Here is a 19,554-nt window from a genome sequence, read left to right on the forward strand (position 1 = left end):
TCCTATGTCAGTCACACGTCTGAGTTCTGTGTGTGTGTGTGTGTGTGTGTGTGTGTGTGTGTGTGTGTAGAGCCCCTCTGTCAGGAAGATTCTATAGCTAGACAGAGTTTTGGCAGATGCCTGGCTGCCATCCTCTGTTTATAAGGAAAAGTTGCTTATATAAATAGTTATGTTTCCTAACAGAAAGGAGGTTAATTGCACTCCTTTACTATAAAGCTAAAATCATGCTGTCTCCCCTCTTCCCCTCAGTAGTGTGGAAGTTCCCTTTCTGGCAGCTTTTGTAGCTGTTACTGCCATTAAAGATAAAACAAAGAGCATTGTGTCAAAAGCTTTATTCGTTAACTCTCGTTGCTTTTTTTACTGTGTAAGGTTCCTTGCTGAGGGATTAGTAAAATCCACTTTAAGACACCCAAAAGATGGGGCTCTCCCTTGGCCTTGGTGAAGTGATAACTGATGCCAAGAAAGCATATGGTAGTTTGCTGAAGGCCATAGGTAGAATCGGTATGGGAGTTCAAGGCAGGCATTTCTCCGTTCTTGTGTTTAAAAATGACCCCAGTATGAAAGTCAGGGGGTTGCACCAAAGGGTTCCGTTTCCTGTACAAAATTTTATTTCTCTAATGCAGTGGTAGCCAGTGTGGTAACCTTCATAGATGGTTCGACCTTAGTTTCCTGTCCGTTGGTCATGCTAGCTGGGGCTGATGGGAATTAGAGTCCTGTGATCGTTAGGGGACACCGTGTTAGCGATTCCTGCTCTAATTAGAGTAGTTGGCGTTGCATGTAGTTTATTTATCATTCCCTGTTTGTCTGCAGCCTGCCTTCTTGCTGATGGTATTGTAGTTGCCTTTGTTCGCTGAGACTTGGTGCTGCTAGAGCTGTCTCATCTGCTGATTCCCCCCTCCCATTCCACCCGGCCAGCATTTTTTGATGACAATATGATTTCCGCAAGTCACTTCTGCCCTGTGCTGTAGTGTCAGAAGTTATTAGAAGCCTTGGCAGAAGCTGTGCCTCCTGTCCATTGGGCAGTTGATGTGGCCTCATAGTCCAGACTGATTAGCCACTCCTTTTACTTCCCTCTTTGGTAATCCAGCTCTGTCTGCATGCCTGTTCTTTTTGCAATCGATCCTTTATCAGTGAGACCAAACTCCAAAATAGCCTGTTGCTTAATAGCTTTGAGAATATAGCTGATGTTTACTTGATAAAACAGGACTTTATGTGCTGTCATCAGTTTCTACTGAGTCTCTCTTGTTACAATTTATGCCTGAAGCTTTCTTTACAGAGCGAAAAATGACTTTAGATAGCTTAGATGCACTCGGTTCACTCACAGACTGCCAGTCTTCATGGGATCATCTTAGAAGTTCAATTAGTGTGTTGTGCTGCATTTGTATTTCAGTTTTTACAAGTTTAATCCCTTTGATCTCCTTTCTGTTGCTGTTTAATTCTAGTCTACCAAGATAGCCTTGAGACCAGTCATTTGGTGCTTTGCTGGCTTGTGATATGCAGAACTTTGTTTTGGAGACTTCTCTTATAGTCTCAATTTGAAATCATGATGTAAAAAGTGATGCATATTATGTGGAGCTTTAGAACAGTGGGTACTTATGCTAACCACAAAATATACAGGCACATCCTGTACCACACAGACGATTTTTATTTTTATTTTGTATACAAAGGTGTGCATTTGCTACGTCAAACAGAAGATGTCTAGCTCCGTCAGTAAGAGCATGAGACTCTTAATCTCCGGGTCATGGATTCGAGCCCCAAGTTAGGCAAAATGATTCCTGTTTTACAGGGGGTTGGACTAGATGACCCTCATGGTCCCTTCCAACTCCACATTCTACGATTCAAGTAAAATGCTGGGTTTGAGACCTCTTACTGCAAGATCAAGACAATCAGCTTTTTAAAATTGTTATGGCATATTCCAATCAATTTACATCTTGGGTGTCCTCTAGATGTTAAGGCGGTGGTGCAGGAGCTTCCCATAGCAGTGCTGTGACATCTAAAGGGAGCACTGGATGCCCAAGAGAAAATTGGGCACCCCTTCAGAGGCAGCACTGAAGGGGATTTTAATTTGCACTGCAGCAAATTAAAATCACCCCCAACTATTAGATCATAGGCAAATATCTACGTATGCTGCGGAACCGAGGCAGTAAACACCCAGAGTACTGCAAAAATGTCAGTTAAAATTCAGAATGTTAAGGGAGTTGCAGCACATGAATTACCTACTCAGCAGTAAGCCCCATTGAGCTCAAAAGAACTTAAATGTGTGTAGGATTGCAGCTCTGAATAACATCACAGTGCTCAGCCCATATACCTTCAGTTCATTTAATGAATTGATATTGCCCTTCAACGGGTATATCCAAGGCAGAAAAAACAAATACGTTATAAAACAATCAATACAAGAGAAGGATTAAAGTATCTCATCAAATTCAAAGCATGGGAAAATAAAATGGGCTGTACCTGGCACCAAAAAGACATTAATGCAGCCCCCAGGCAAGCCTCTTGGGAAGAAAATACCCTGAGTGAGGCACCACAAATAAAGGAATGTTTTGATAGCATGGTAACATGTTACATATTTGGTATTATTCTTTGCCCTCTGATACAAGGCCTTGGAGAGAGCCAAAAATTGCAGGATTTTTTTTTTAATGTTATATTGGCATTTATAACTGATCCCCTTGGTACTCGGACTGCAGTGTTTCCAAAAACACAATAATCTCACAATATAGGACACAATAAACCCAAAATATCACTATATATTAGTAAGCTTCAGTGCCTGCATCCTCTGAGGGTGCTGTAGGGTCATTGAGGGTTTCTACTCAAGGTAGAGGCTTGCTGCCTTTACAGAAAAATACTGACAGGTTGGACTAACCCCTGCCTTTTCTGCAAATACCTCCCTAAACCTCCCTAATGAAGATTGTCCATTCCTCTGCTGTTGAAGAATATCACTGGTAGGAGAAGGTAACAACATGGTTTAATTGGCAAAAGGCAGGCAAACATGGCTAGTTTCTGTCCAGTGAACAGAAGACATTTCTGGGCAGGAAAAGGGTCAGGAAGCTCTGCCACATCCAGAGATTACAAGGTTCTCTTACACACTATGGTGGGAAAATGGACTCTGTGCCAAATTTTGTTTTTTAGTGTCAGTTTGTCTGAGCCAGATTTTCCTTCTATCCTTTATAATCACTCGCTCTGTGAAAGCACCTGTGGTGCAGAGATGTTGAGCAAAATCATCCTTCCTTTGTCCTGAAGCTATCACCCAGAGGTGGGAGGAAATACTTGGCTTGGAAAGAGTGTTTTCTTTGGAATGCTTCCCCCAAGCCAAATTCTGCCCCTGGACCCTCTGAATGTTTCAAGGATGTTGAGCAGAATCAACCTTTCTCCACTGCCAGGGCAATGTGGCAAAGTGTTCCCTTGTAAGCCAGTGGTCTGCATACGTTCTCCAGTGGAAACTGCATATAAACCTACTCAACCTTTTGGGATCCACTTGTCAACTAATGCTACCTTTTAAGTACTAACTATTCCGCGCGGGGCGCTGTGGGTAAAACCTCAGCGCCTAGGGCTTGCCGATCGCATGGTCGGCGGTTCGAATCCCCGTGGCAGGGTGAGCTCCCGTCTTCGGTCCCAGCCCCTGCCCACCTAGCAGTTTGAAAGCACCCCTAAGTGCAAGTAGATAAATAGGTACTGCTTTCTAGCAGGAAGGTAAACGGCGTTTCCGTGTGCTGCGCTGGTGCCGGCTCGCCAGAGCAGCGATGTCACACTGGCCACGTGACCCGGAAGTGTCTGCGGACAGCGCTGGCTCCCGGCCTATAGAGTGAGATGAGCGCACAACCCTAGAGTCTGTCAAGACTGGCCCGTACGGGCAGGGGTACCTTTACCTTTATTCCCTCCCCCAACCCCCTTTATAATTGCAAATATAAAAATATCACACCAGTTGCTAACTCTGGACATGTATTTTCCCCTCCATTTTAGTATACATACCTAGGCAGCTTATACAGTGGTACCTCTGGCGACATGTGCTTCAGGTTACAGACTCTGCTAACCCAGAAATATTACCTCGCGTTAAGAACTTTGCTTCAGGATGAGAACAGAAATTGTGCAGCGGCGGCAGCAGGAGGCCCCATTAGCTAAAGTAGTCTTCGGGTTAAGAACAGTTTCAGGTTAAGAACGGACCTCCAGAACGAATTAAGTACTTAACCCGAGGTACCACTGTATTTGCATAGAGGGGAGGCAGCAAGTGAGGCTGTCTCTTAAAGGGGCTGCGTAACAGTAACAGTGTGCTGTCATGAAAAGGAAACCAGCCCTAGAAATAAGAAAAGGCCCTTGTCATGCGAACATGTTTGGACAGCTCTGTGGCACTTCCTACAATTTGAGATGCCCTTATTTGAGTTCATTATACTGGGTGCCTTTAAATTTATGCTTAGAAGGCTATAGAAAGCCCACTGTATGTGCTGTAACATTGGTGTGAAGTGATTCCTGGCCCAGAAACCAACCATAATGTTTTGTACTAGCTGCTGCAGCAGCCTCAAAACAGTCACGAACAGCAGACTTCTCTAGAATCTGATTAGAGTTTAAGAATGTTAAATAGCCCTGTCAGAGCAAGAATACAGTTGATGAGGCAACCCAGGGTTCCTTTTGAACATATATTATTATAGTTGTGCAAGGTTACCTAGTTATATTTTTCCCATGTGTCATTATGCTCACGTGCAGCATGTGAACAGAAAATTTAAAGCCTGATGTGAAACTACACAAAGAAAACCAAAACCCTTGAATTCTAGGATACACTTTCCTATATTTAATTTGTTTTGAAATCTAAACCCTGCTTTTCTTTGTAAGTTTAAAGCTGCATTTTAAAAAGTCCATAAAACATGCAGAATCTACAGGACTTTCAAATGAGGTAGATTTAGCTGCTTACCAGTGAAAATCTCAGTTTTACTGTCTAAGAGCACCTTAAGACCTACACGGGTGTGGGAATATGTATTGAGTTTCCTGCCATCACATTGAATCCACCAGTCTTTGGCAATATGGCGCCCTGAGTGAGGCCAAAATTTCGCATCCCCTCAGCTCAGTGCCCTGTTTGGGGGAACAGCCCACACCACCTTAATTCCAGCACCGCCACCAACTCTGGTTTTCAAAATGGTTGGTCATCTCTTTGAGCCTGAGTTTGCAAAGAAATGCAAAGTAGATACTTTTAAAATATGTTTGACGGCCACATTTCTCTGTTCTAGATGTGAACGGCTAGAAGAGCAGCTGAATGACCTGACTGAGCTTCACCAGAATGAGATCCTTAATTTAAAGCAGGAATTGGCCAGCATGGAGGAAAAAATAGCTTATCAGTCTTATGAACGTGCCAGAGACATCCAGGTTGGTGAAAGCAGATTGAAAATGGTCAACTGATTATATTTTTCTTAACTATTGAGCTGATTCAGTTTCCGCTTTAATTTCCATGAATAGTGGAATCAGATTTTGTGCCCTGTATTCTGAATTACATTTATCTCATTGTTTTTACTGCAGGAGTCTTTGTTAACAGGAGCCAGTTAACCATCTACAGTACTCTCAAAAGTTCAAATGAGAGTTTGCCTCCATATTTGAGGGAAGCTATAATAAAACATTTCCATGTGTGTTTGGGCCAAAATGCTGCACTGTGAAGCATAAGAGTTTTTTTATAGTATTTTCCCCAGTTAGCTGATGGCAGGATGTGTCTGTCACTAATTTGAATCCTATCTGTACAAATGTTGAATTAAAAACAGTAGCTGGCTTTGTATATCCTCTCAGGCCTTTCAGGAAGCAACCTATTCCATTTTTCTTTCCCAAATAAGGATGTGTTTTGAGGGGGAAGTTTTTGGTCTAGGTATGTCAAGTATTTGAAATTCAGAAGTCTGGAAAGTTGAACTTGGAGAGTTGCAGCTGCAAAATAAACACCAAGAACAAGTACCCAAGTACAAGTGCCTGACCACAGTGAAATACTTTCTTACTTGTTTCACATTCACCCAAGTTATACAGCCAAAGTAATCCCTTACAGGGTTGTTGTTATTATTCCAGCTGGGGGAAACAGTGTTCAAAATTCTGCCACATAAACTGTCCAGGTGTGGTGTAGTAGTAGTAGTAGTAGTAATAATAATAATAATAATAATAATAATAATAATTTATACCCCACCCATCTGGCTGGGTTTCCCCAGCCACTCTGGAAATACAATAATCTATTAAACATTAAAAGCTTCCCTAAACAGGGCTGTCTTCAGATGTCTTCTAAAAGTCTGGTAGTTGTTTTTCTCTTTGACTTCTGGTGGGAGGGCGTTCCACAGGACAGGTGCCACTACCGAGAAGGCCCTCTGTCTGTGTAGGTTTAGGGTGTTGATATTAAATTAGAGAGGTGCATTCAACCCCTTCTGGTTCAATGGTAATTACAATAGTAATAAAAATGGTAATCATCATCATCATAATAAACCATTTTCACCGGCTGTACTGTTGCTACTTCAGCATAAATTAAACATCAGTGTCTGGAGCACTTATAAACTGCCACCATTGTTGGTGAGGGGTATGAGACACAAGTATTCATGCTGGGATGTGTGGGGTCGTGTTCAGGCAGGTAGCTGAAATTGAGCTGGGAACTAGCATTAGTCTACCTTTCCTGAAGAGCTATGTCTCTTCATTCAATCCCAAAGTTGCACTGTTTATAACAGTGGCCTGTGATATGAAAGCATGAAATCGAAAACAGGTAGGATTCACTGTCATCTACTGTTGCTGAGGCTGAATCTATCATGCCACCAAGGCTTGTGAAAGTACTGTTGTAAATGCAATAAGCAACTTGCATTGTAGTTGGATCTGCTTGTTTGCATTGCGAATTCCCTGTATGCACTGTGCAGCACGAAGGGGATTTTTGCTACAGGACATGAATCCAACAAGTGTTACTCATATCCTGTGCAGTGTGAGTAAGGCTGCAGGAATGCCTGAGGTATTGAGCTCCCAAACTTTATTTAGACTCAGGATATGCAAAACCAGTTCTTCATCCGTGTCCTTGGCACCTGATCTCACTGTCAGCAGACTGGCGTGATTCCAACCAAATGTGTCCAGGAACCCACTGCCGTTTTTGACCCATTTGAGTAGGAAGCAATACAGAACAAGGCCAGCCTCTCTCCCTTCCCCATTTTTGGATGAAACCAACATGTATATGCATGAGATAAGGTGTTGTGCAGTTACTGATCGGTTCTCTTACTCTCAACAGGAGGCACTGGAGGCATGTCAAACCAGAATCTCAAAGATGGAACTGCAGCAGCAACAGCAGCAAGTTGTCCAGTTGGAAGGTCTTGAAAATGCCACTGCCAGAAACCTCCTGGGCAAACTAATTAACATCCTCTTGGCTGTCATGGCCGTTCTGTTGGTCTTTGTCTCCACCGTGGCCAACTGTGTTGTCCCCCTCATGAAAACTCGCAGCAGGACGTTCAGCACTTTATTTATAGTGGTCTTCATTGCCTTTTTGTGGAAGCACTGGGACGCCATCACTGGCTACTTGGAACGGTTCTTTTCTCCCCCTAGATGATGTCGAGAAGAGCTGGCTGTTGCCCTACCCACTCCGGTTTGCTCTGGCAAGTGAGCATGGCAAAGCTTAATCAGCCACTCCTTCCTCTGCTGAAGTTTTAAAGTGTCAGAGTGTGAATTTGTTTACAGTTAAAATAACATTTTCTCTCTATGAGACACATTGGCAATAGTATTTTTTAGATTTTATTCAAGAGCTCTTTTTGGCAAAAAAAAAATCCTGGATACTTTTTATGTAGCATGGTTCTCTTTGGATGCAAATCTTTAAGTTTCCTTAAATGTACAAAAATAAAACACCAATTTGGAGCACACCAATGGGCAATTTAAATTATGGCGAACTACTGTACTAAACCTGTTGGGGGAGAGGAGAGGACAGTTACATAAAGCGTAATAAAGATTAATCTAGTGCACAGTGACACCGTGACGATCCCATAATGCTACTGTGAAACCTGACCACATTCCATGTCCGAATGTATAGCTTCAGGGTGGCTTTCTCTAATGGAAGACCAGTGCAATGCATGGAAGTCCCTGGATCCGTTGCTGGGTTGGCCTCTTCCGCTAACCACCCTCTTTCTGCAAGGCCTATTAAACTTTTTGGCTAGCTATATGAAGTGGACAAGTTATGCCAGACATAGTTACTGCACAGTTGTACTACAGTATTTTGAAGTAGCCCTTTAAATACTTTAAGCAAATGCCCTTGGTCGCACTTTTACGGTTTTTTAATATATGTATAGTCACAGATTTAAAAATCCGAATGGCATACTTGAAGAGTGTAATACTCAAACTCTCAGTGCTTCCTTATTGTTTCTAATAGGATTTTTTATTATTCTTATTGGGGGTTGTTTTTGAACTTAGTGGTGGGCAGGGTCATCATCTCTCTCTCTTTTTGTTTTCCTTTAAAATAAAGAAGTGATGTTCTGAAATGAAGAAATGTGTGAATAAGTGTGAGCTGTCTTATCCTGAAACGGTTTTGGAGAAGGCAGAAAACAGCTTCGAGTGCATCTTGAGTGCAGACCTATTCAGGTGTGATTTGTATTCTCCCTAACTTGCCGACGACGCAGCATCACAAAGAGAGCTCTCTCTCCTCCTCTTAGTCTTCACATAGTGTCTTTTTCTTTTAAAGGTGTGGTTCTTTTAAAGGTATATGTAACATATAGAGAACTGAATACTTTTCAGAGAGTAAAGAAATCCTTGTCTGACGTAAGGAGAGATGAAAACTAACTTTTGAAACGGCCAAGTGAGTGAGCTGAAGTTCTGCTCTGAAAATAAAATTCGTACTTGGAAGATGTAATCTCACGGATAGACCATAGGTTTTATATTTTCAATTTAGATTCTTGCATACCAAAGCTAGGCTTGTGGCCGAATAGCCTACATCCAGTCAGCTTCAGGTCTGTTCTGAAAGTTGCCCTGTATCTTTAAGGGAAGGGTAAACACTTAAGGAAACATCAGATCAAAAGGCCAATCCCTTAGATATTCCCAGATTTAATTTACTGTTCAAATAAACCCCTGATAATGGAAACCAAAGTTATCCTGTTAGCAAGCTGGCAGTGTTCACTGTTGGTGGGGTTTTTTGTGTTTAGAGCCCTTCTGTGCATCTTGTTCTCATATAGTATGTGATGGAGAGAGTCTCCTTCCCTCTATAAGTAATAATATTTTGTACAGCTTTACTGACTGAGGGTTGTACATTACCAAGAAATGGGGGGGGGGGAGTGTAACTGCCAATGGCTTGTGCTGGTTCATTCTCCACCCACATTTATATTGACTGTCAAGATGATGCCCCAGAGAGAGAGAGAGAGAGAGAGAGAGAGAGAGAGAGAGAGAATGTTGTCCTGGGCAAGACATGCAGTTAGGGGAGAAGTGTCATAAGAAATGACCGCTTGTTCCTCTGCTTTCCTTTTTGGAAACATATGAACTGGTCCTGGGACTGGAACAAGACTGTGACGTGTTTCTTTCAGGAGCCTTTTTCTTTTTTACACTGGCCAATAGGGTTTATATCTCTGGAATTCAGATTCATTCTTAATTCTGGCTCACTGTCTTCATTGTGAAACAAGTTCGTTGTTTTTTTAAAGTCTGTTTTACATTGTTGGAATTCAATAATTTATTGTAATGTACCCTTGGTCAGTATTGCATCTTAAGAAATTAACAATGCCCAAGTGACCTAAAATAATGTGGAATAGGAAGTCCAGGAACTCTTGCTGTTAGGGCTTTATCCTCTAGAACTGCGTAACCATTTCCCTTGCTTTCCTGAATGGGACTTGATTTCTGATTGCTATCTTCCAGCAGCGAGAAACCTTCCCTCTGCCCTAGTCATGGTTCAAGAGATTCAGCATATCACTTTTCAGATTCACGGCTCTTTATATACTCAGGTTCCTCAATCTAATAACATTACGCCTCATTGTCACTGAGCAAATATCTGCTTGTCCTTCTAAGGAATTGCCAGTTTCAACAGACTCAAGCCAAAAAATAAATAAACAAACATTCCTGTTTCCCTAGACTTGCAGATACAGAGTGAATTTGTTAGTATTCCCATTCCCATTTATCCTGATCTGCCATGACAAGAATCTCTCTTAAATTTATGCCCACTTTACTTGATATAGCATCCGACTTTCCACCCTTTCTCAATTTTCACGGTATTTCATTAAAAAAAATACTAAAGGAAGCAACAAGGGCAGGTTTTGGTCTGCATTCTGAAGTGCTTGAAATGAGCCTCTTCCAGGAACTCGTATCCTGGCATCTCCTTCAGATTTTTGATGGTACTCTGAATTCACTGTAGATTTGTTTATCCCAAGATACAAACCAATACAAAGTGGATGATGAATGAGCACTTTGTTACTCATTACTCATTAAAGTCTAAAAGGAGGGGGTGGCGCTTAATCCCATCCCCTGTAAAAATGCATTTATGGTTTCTGAATTCTGAGTGTACCATAAACAAACTGTCCTGTTTACCAGAAGGAAAATGATTGATAGACACCCCTGATCTCCAGGACCGTTCTGTGAAGGTCTTTTGGCTTACAGTTATAAGTGATTCTCAATACCATCATATTTCTGAAAGATTGCCAAAAGTGCTTTGTGTTGTTGAGTCCTATCTGTCAACTCTCCTAACCTGACTCCTGTCTTGTCATTTTGCCATTTTTATTTTTATTTTATTTTATTTTGGTTAGCAGATCATACATTTTCTCCCCACTGTTGGTCTGAAGGGCTGTGGCTGCATCAGATTGTTTAAGAGATGTTAATTATTTCAGAAATGTGAACTAGCTTTAAAACTCCCATCCCATTTGCAAGTGCTGTGTTCTTTTTCTTGAAGGTGAAGCATTCCTGAATGACTTGTTTAAAGGCAGTGTCTGCCAGTGAATGAGTGTGTGTGTGTGTGTGTGTGTGTGTGTGTGTGTGACATGTGTGACATTACTCTTACTATTGCTCTTTTTACGGCTGTGGACCTCCTTGAGTTACGGAATTATTTTTCCATATAATTTCTTATTTGGAGAGGGTGAAGTGTTTAATATATTAATCACATATCAGCTGATCACAAAAAGGAATAAATGTAGCAGACTGCCTTGAAGGAAAGATAAGTGATATTTTAACATGCTTACTATGCTTCATGAAACGTTTTCGGTCCTACTCAAGAGTAGATCCACTGAAATTCATGGGCATAAATTAGCCATGCCTGTAAGTTTCTGTGGCTCTGCTCTGATTACAACATGGTTGCAAAGAACCCTATTTGCCTTTTCTTTTTCTTTTTTTTTACTAAAGTGAAAAGTTAACCATGTTTTGATTTTCTTTCATACCTCCCACCATTGCATATGATGCCTCATATGTTCTGAGCGTATCCTCAAGTGATAACATTGTGTTCACAGTGATAACTTAATTAGTTTATTCCAACTTTGTGGACACCTAAAAACCTGATGTCGTTGAGGAGGTCTGTAGGTTTGTGCATTGGCCAGCTGGGTCATGATCTTTCTTCTACATGGGGTGGGGATAGGACTTGTAAGAAATGAAAGCTGCAAGCAGTAGAAACCAAGAAGCCAGCTCCTGACGGAGGGAGGGAGGCGGGTGCTTTGCCCTCACTGGATTGCTTGCCAGTTTCTAAGAGAATTCTGAATGTGGCTAAAAGAGGTCTGTGTGTCTGTATTGTGTATGCCAGGTGGTACCGTGCATCAGTAGGCAACTGACATAGCTGTAAGTGTGGTTTTTTAAGAAGTATAAAACTAAAAACTCACTTGCACAGGAGGAAGAGTTACAGAAATGACACTTGTGAACGTAACACTGTAGTTTATAGGTATTTTAAGCTGCTAATTGTTGAGAGGGATTGACATTTGTCTTGTCTGATCGTCACAGGCTTGTCTGTGGCTTACACTGTATATAAAATTAAATAAAGACCTCAGATATTAAGTGCTGTGTGACTTCAGTGTTTCTAAAGGTTGTCTTGGGAGGGGTTGGGCAGGGAACCAATGCAATGGTGTGACGATATTCGAGCTATCAACCGTTGTTTTGGTCCTGTGAGGGAAAGGAATATCCAACCCGGAAATGGGGGAGGGAGCTGAAGTAGCATGCCGAAAAGTTGTTTTTTGTCAAAGTTTGTGTGGCCTTTTCCTTTGGCCATGTGCTTACGTTATCAAGTCCTTTGACCGCATACAAAGCTGCTGTATAGCGAGTCAAAATTGGTCCATCTAGTTCAGTACTGTCTGCTCTGACTGACAGAGGCTCTCCAAAGTCTTAAGCAGTGGTCTTTTTCCCAGCCCAGCTGCCTAAAAACCTGTCAATGGAGATGCCGGAAATTCGAGCTGAGACCTACTGTATACAAAACAATCTGTTCTGTGCTGCCCCAGCAGCGGGTTTCAAACTTTCCACCTTCCAGGAACCCTAACCACACCCATCTGTCTTCCAATAAACTTCTTCACATCATATTCCAAGTGATTTTTTTTTTTAAAGTTGCACTCTCCGGTCACATGAAGCCCTGTTGATGGCCATCTGCTATGCTATGCATACCCAAAATTCCTGTGGCCACACAAATGCTCCAGAGCACAGTTGGGAAACACACACACACACACCCGGACTGATAAAGGATAAGTGGTACAAAGTTTTCCAGTGTGGTTGTCTTCACACAGCCCTTTCCAACACTGACTCTTTGCAATAGACCTTGGAGGGCTGGGTAGGCAATGAAGCAATCACATGATCACGACTTGGAGAGAAGGAACTCAAAGCTGCATTCGTTCAGCTCAGACTTGGTGCCTTAAGATGGTTGGGGGAATCCTAAGATGGTGATCAGCTGCATCTCTGGGGTTCACAACAAGTCTCCTTGCCCACAGAGGAGCTTCAAGAGGACTGTGGGTTAACTCAGGCAACCCGATGTCAGCCTACACTATCTCTCAGGGTAATTTTAAGGCTGAAATCTACTTGGAAGAAGGAAAGGATGTACATGTCACAGGGGGATTTTATCTAGGGAAGACTTGCCAATACAGTGGCTGCTACCGTCTATGTTTATCACACAAGATCTGTGCAACACTGGCTGATCTGACAGCCTTTTCCATCCTAGATTTGGCATACTTCAGGACCTGCCACATTTGTCTTCTTTCCTCTGGCAAGGTAGATAGACCGTTTCTCTCCATCCTGGCTGTAGCTAAGAGAAAAGAGACATGTGAGATGGAACCTCACAGTTAAGAGTTGCTCTCAAGTGACAAGAAGTGCTAATTTAGGATTCAAAATCAAATTATGATTGGTTATAATAGGAATTTCAGAGAAAGCATGTTTTGGCAAAATGATTGCATCAGGACACGGCCTCACTACATACGGATCAGGTATCCCAGAACATTGCACCCTCTCCAACAACTTGGGAAAAGCTTACGATTCATATGGGGAAACTGCAGCGGGGTCTACTGCCACTTAAACATAATTTTCAAAGTATTTTCTTGCTCTTGTATCCTCTTGGATAACTAGGTGATGGTGGGAACAGTGGCAGGGCAGGGTGCCACTTCAGTGTGGTGTAGTGGTTAAGAGCGGTAGTCTCCTAATCTGGGGAACCGGGTTCGCGTCTCCGCTCCTCCACATGCAACTGCTGGGTGACCTTGGGCCAGTCACACTTCTTTGAAGTCTCTCAGCCCCACTCACCTCACAGAGTGTTTGTTGTGGGGGAGGAAGGGAAAGGAGAATGTTAGCCGCTTTGAGACTCCTGAAAGGGAGTGAAAGGCGGGATATCAAATCCAAACTCTTCTTCTTCTTCACTTTGCCTCAAGCTGGGACCCCTGGTAAGCCAGATAGGACCCAGTTTCACAGGCTATCTCATTTCATTTATTTCATAAAATGTATATACCAATTAGAGGGACGTGGGTGGCGCTGTGAGTTAAATCACAGAGCCTAGGGCTTGTTGATCAGAAGGTCGGTGGTTAGAATCCCCGCAACGGGGTGAGCTCCCGTTGTTCGGTCCCAGCTCCTGCCCACCTAGCAGTTCGAAAGCATGTCAAGTGCAAGTCGATAAATGGGTACCGCTCCGGCAGGAAGGTAAACGGCGTTTCCGTGCGCTGCTCTGGTTTGCCAGAAGCCTTAGTCATGCTGGCCACATGACCCAGAAGCCATACGCCGGCTCCCTTGGCCAATAAAGCGAGATGAGCGCCGCAACCCCAGAGTCGTCCATGACTGGACCTAATGGTCAGGGGTACCTTTACCTTTACCTTTACACACCACTTAAGTTATAAAAAAACCTGGAAGATATTTACAAAATGTGCCTGGCTGGATGTTTGAGCCCTGTGGGGTGGGTGTAAAATCCATTTTTATTTTTAAAAATAAAACATAATGCCCATTATATTCTGAAAAACAGGTCTTAATATATGTGAAATAAAAATCTACATTTTGAAATTTTAAAATTGTGACAAAATGTAAAGGTGTTTGGGGAATTGTGTTGCCCTTCTCTAGGCTTGGCCCATGATGTGTGTGTGCGCGCACACATATACATATATAAGCATTATATGCATCTTAAAACACTGGGAAGTTACAGCTCTTAAAGAGCATCTTCCCAGACAAGCCTTCTGGGTAGGAACTCTAATTTTTATTCGCCTTACTCTTCTGTACTCTTAACTGTTGGTCTGGCACACCACCTAGTGGCGGACTGATCTATTTTGCTGTGATCTTATTTCAGCAGTTCCTTCTGTTTGCAGAAATGAACTTAGTAGCAAATATTTACACAGAGGTTTGAGACTCTGGCGTGGGACCAAAATGGCCTTTGTTGCCCTGGATTATGGATAACCTTCTCTGGGAGACAGACAGAAGTGTGTGGTCCATTGGTTCTCCTGGATCTCTCATTGGCTTTTGATACCATCCAGTTATGAAGCTTCTGGGTGAGGTCAGCAAAGTTTGGACCCATTGGGTTGAAAATCACGGGAAGTCATGCCCAAGTCACATTTCAGTCCACCAACTTGATTCAAAATGGCAGCCAGCATTTGAACATTGACAAAAACTGCCACGCTCCACTTCAGGCACCCTTGTGCTAAGTTTGGCAATGCTATATTGAGAGTCGTCTGAACATAAGAGAGGACAAATGGACAAAACATTTCCCAAAATACACAGGGGGGGGGATACTTGTTGAGAGTTAAGATCCCTCAGGTGCTGCCTATGTCCCTGCTGCGAACGCTTCCTCCTCCATTCCTCAAAAATGGTGGGTGGTGCCCATTGGGACTTAAGGCAGGAGGCCAACAGTAGGTGGAGCCATAGATTACAGACAAGAGTCAACTAATTCTAGTTTGTCCCCATCATCTTCCCTGTTGAATTCTACAAGGACAACACTGAGACGAAGGAAGAGGAAGCTGACAGAGGATGCCATCCCTGGACTGGTTGTAAGGAAGGCAGGCAGGGGCTGGCTGGGAGCAAGCAGAATGGTGGGGCAATGCTCCATTCATCCTAATAGACCACCCTCCACTGTTAATAATTTAAGACTTCTTTACCGTTGTCTGAGTTAAATAACTTCATTCATTTTTGTTCAGATATAAAAACAGTAGAACCTCAGAGTGTGATGCACTGAGTGAAAAGAGACAGAGAAGTAGATGCATGAGAGTTACTGAAGTACATCAACAAAATTATCTTGAGGAATGGCAGTAGTAAAAAGGTATGTGTTTAAGGCAGAGCTTTCCAAACTTTTCAAGCTGTTGACACACTTTTTGGACATGCATCATTTTGTGACACTGTAATTCAGTTTTACTAGCAAACCAAAAGTTAAACTAACTCGTTCCAGCCCCAGGAGGAGCGTGGGGCGTGTTTGCACGACACACTTGCACACTGCAGCTGACCCACTAATGTGTCACGACACACAGTTTGGAAAGCTCTGGTTTAAGGGCACCTTATATGCCAGAGCTGAAGGGTCAAATGCATGTAAACTGGAAGAGAGTCCTCAAGTGTGAATCACCACTAAGAAGGCCTCGTCTTGTGTAATCACCAAATCATTGACAGGCACGCAAGCAGGATTTCAGATGCAGATCTTAAGAGTATGGGCAGGGCCATGCAATGTAGGTGGGTCTTATGGTAATCTGGTAGTATAACATTTAGAGTCTTAAAGTTTAATACTGGCACTTTGAATTGGACCTGGAAATACACTGGTAGCCAATGCAGTTGGTGGGCAGGGGGAAGTAGAGTCACATGTTCAGACTTTCTGGCCCCCATTAGCATCCTGGCAGTTGCATTTTGCACCAGCTCAAATTTCCGAGACAGCTTCAGAGGCAGCTCCTTTAAAAGCCCCCAGGCTATGCCCTCTCCTGGAGAGCAGAGCTGTGTGTATTTCACAGTATATACTGCCTCCTGAATGCAGGTGGCGCTGTGGGTTAAACCACAGAGCCTAGGACTTGCCGATCAGAAGGTCAGCAGTTGAAATCCCCGCGACTGGGTGAGCTCCCGTTGTTCGGTCCCTGCTCCTGCCAACCTAGCAGTTCGAAAGCATGTCAAAGTGCAAGTAGATAAATAGGTACCGCTCCGGGGGGGAGGTAAACTGTTTCCGTGCGCTGCTCTGGTTCGCCAGAAGCAGCTTAGCCATGCTGGCCACATGACGCGGAAGCTGTACGCCGGCTCCCTCGGCCAATAAAGCGAGATGAGCGCCGCAACCCCAGAGTCCCTTTACCTTTACCTTTACTGCCTTCTGATCTAGCCTTCTACCTCAGGCGTAGCACAGGGGATGATATCCCATCACCAGCATTGTATTAAGCTTCAAACACCAGTGCTTCCGTATGTGGATCGTGGAGAGATGCCTTCTTCTCTTCCACCTCAGGCAGCAAAAGATCTTGGGCCTGCACTGAGAGCACATATCCCACAAGTGTCCTAGGAAAAAAACGTTTTTTATTGTGAGAGAATGGTGGTCATTTTGGTTGCTGTGATCTTGCACAATTTTGCAGTGAGATGCACTTCCCAGTGCTTTTTGCGGGGGGGGGGGACGCAAATTCAGGGCAACTAAAATGGCCATCGTGCTCTCGTGATTAAAAAAAAAACCAGGAAGGTGGCACCTGGGAAGGCGGCATCCTGGATTTGGGCTTCAAAGAGTTGGAGGTTATGAGATCAAGGCCCTCTAGTTGAAGCAGAAACTCTATAAAATGCTTGCTGAATTGTAATGTAACAGTTCTTGATAAACTTGTGTTCCAGGGGAGAGTGGAGCATTTGTGGCAGCCACAGGCTCAAGCCTGAGGCTCTGGGTGCTGCTATGAGCATGTGCCACAACATCTGCTGGTGGCAGGAAAGTTCCCAGTGCCCCTGGGTGCTGTAATCCAAGCCTTGGTCTTAAGGCTAATGGCTGCCAAGTGCTATCTGCGCTGACCCCATTCTGGTAAATTTGGGAAGGGTTGGAATTTATTGTCAGCCTAATCCCAAGATTCAAACTGAGGGTGGGGTTGTTCATATCTGTAAAATTTGGTGTCCTTCTGACCCAACTTCTTGTCCAGCTGCAAGGATCAACACTGTCTTTTGGCTCTTACTTGGGTCACTTCCTGTTCCCTCCTCCAGCCTCGATAGGCTGGTTAAGGAAGATGAGTGTCCATCGGCATCTTCTCTCTTTGTCCATCAGAAATGATGAAAACCACCTGCCCCAGGAGGCCTCCCAGTAGCTTTTAGGACTAGGTGGACTTTGCAAAGTGACTATTATTGCTTTTAACTATGATCTCATTATATTTTGGCCTGTGTTTTAGTTCTTGTATTGTATCTGCAAACCTTTATCAGACTTCAACTTTGCAATCAATCCCAGTTTGCCTATCAAGAAAATCCCGTTTTAGTGCTCTGTGCAGCCTGATCTTCCTTGTCTGTTGCTGTTCAAACGTGGGCTTTGGCTGACACCTAGTGGTAATGAAAACTCATTGTCCCAGTATCTCAGAATCAGCAGCAAATGTCTTTTCATATTACATCAGTGTGATAAGAGAGGCTCAGTTGGTAGAGTAAGGTTACCAGACGTCCCCATTTCCTGGGGATAGTCCCCGGATTTACAAATCAGTCCCCATACAAAATCCATTGAAGCTGAAAAGTGCCCCCGGATTCATTGAAAAAATCTGGTAACCTTATGGTAGAGGACCTGGGACTCTTAATGTCAGGGTCATGGTTTGAGATCTGCATTTCAGGGGATTGGACTAGATGATCCTTGTGGTCCCTTCCAACTCTGCCAGTCTATGATTCCATAAGGAGTTCATAACTTTGACACATTTCCCCTTTCTCCTGAAACTACATGCCACCTCTGCAACATGCCACTCCCCACAGCTGCTGATGAGGCAGGAAAACCTTTTGCAGAGTATCTCCCCAAGAAACGGATCAGGAGTGAATCAGCAGGTTTCAGTTTTGCTCAAGTTCTCATTCTTTCCATCCGAAATTCAGTTCTCCAAAATGTTGAAGGAATTTGCACACACACAGAGGGGAGAGGGAGGGAGAAACCCACGTGGAAATTCATCAGATTTTCATTTGCTGCCCCCTGACAATCATTCACTGCCAGCCCAATCTGCTTCACAGGGCTGCAAGGTTAACTGGGCAGGGGGAGAACTGCGTATGCCATCTTGAATTCCTTGGAACAAAGGCGGAATAAAATGTAAACAAAATAAACAAGCTGAATGAGCAATGACCCAAAAGAAGTATACTTAATGCTATGGTTGCCCTGGGAATGCAAAGCAGAAGGAGAGCATCCTCTGGCCTCTTCCCTTGGCTAGAGCAAGTGCTGGGAACCTTCAGCTCCAGCAGCAAGGCCAATGACCAAAGGTGATGGCGGTTGTGATTTAGTAACATCTGGAGAGCCAAAGTTTCCCAACACCTGGGCTGGAGGTCTCAGGGTTGCTGAGTGTTTGCACTCCCTGTCTCTCACCAGGTGCTGGAGGTCCAAGGGAAACTCCCCTGTCTCAACCAGCGGAGGATCTGTGAGGATCTGCTTGTTCCTCTTCTGGACTCGGAGCAGTGGCTCTATTTTGCTCCAACGTCCTTGGACTCCAGAACTGGAAGGAAGAGCATTTGAACATCTCCCAATGTCATCCAGAGGACCGAGGCCTGTTGTGTGGGGTGGGGGTTGTTGCTTTATTGCATTATTGAAATCTGTTGTAAGCAGCTTTGAGGGTCAAAAAAGTAGGATATACAGTGGTACCTCGGGTTACATACACTTCAGGTTACAGACTCTGCTAACCTAGAAATAGTACCTCGGGTTAAGAACCTTGCTTCAGGATGAGAACAGAAATCGTGCTCTGGCGGTGCGGCAGCAGCAGGAGGCCCCATTAGCTAAAGTGGTGCTTCAGGTTAAGAACAGTTTCAGGTTAAGAATGGACCTCCGGAACGAATTAAGTACTTAACCTGAGGTACCACTGTAGATCTTCTTTTTTAAAAGCATACTAAACAGCAATGCAAAATATGTTGCTGGTTCAAAAGGCATACACGGACTTCTCTTAGGCAAGAGCTCCACCGCCTACCTTAGTCAGCAGTTAAAACCAAACCCACAAGCAATCATTTACATGTTTTTAATAATCCTTTTCATAGTTTAGAACTCATCTGAAGACAATGGGCAGATCCTCCTTCCACTGTGTGTGTGTGTATATTCAGTCAAGTCAG

At 43.6% G+C, this 19,554-nt stretch overlaps 1 protein-coding gene across 7 annotated transcripts in view; it reads left to right on the plus strand.

Moving 5' to 3' along the window:
• TMCC1 (transmembrane and coiled-coil domain family 1) overlaps window positions 1–11,913 on the plus strand; it is a 108,782-nt gene extending 96,869 nt beyond the window's left edge. For all 7 annotated transcript variants that reach the window (XM_028719278.2, XM_028719279.2, XM_028719285.2 and 4 more), the window contains 2 exons: window positions 5,217–5,352; window positions 7,214–11,913. In XM_028719278.2, the coding sequence (XP_028575111.1) occupies window positions 5,217–5,352; window positions 7,214–7,528 (451 nt within the window). In that variant the 3' untranslated portion in view covers window positions 7,529–11,913. The remainder of the gene's footprint in view (window positions 1–5,216; window positions 5,353–7,213) is intronic.
• Window positions 11,914–19,554: the final 7,641 nt, after the last annotated feature.

The sequence above is a fragment of the Podarcis muralis genome, chromosome 2, assembly GCF_964188315.1.
Source record: "Podarcis muralis chromosome 2, rPodMur119.hap1.1, whole genome shotgun sequence".
Taxonomy (NCBI): domain Eukaryota; kingdom Metazoa; phylum Chordata; class Lepidosauria; order Squamata; family Lacertidae; genus Podarcis; species Podarcis muralis.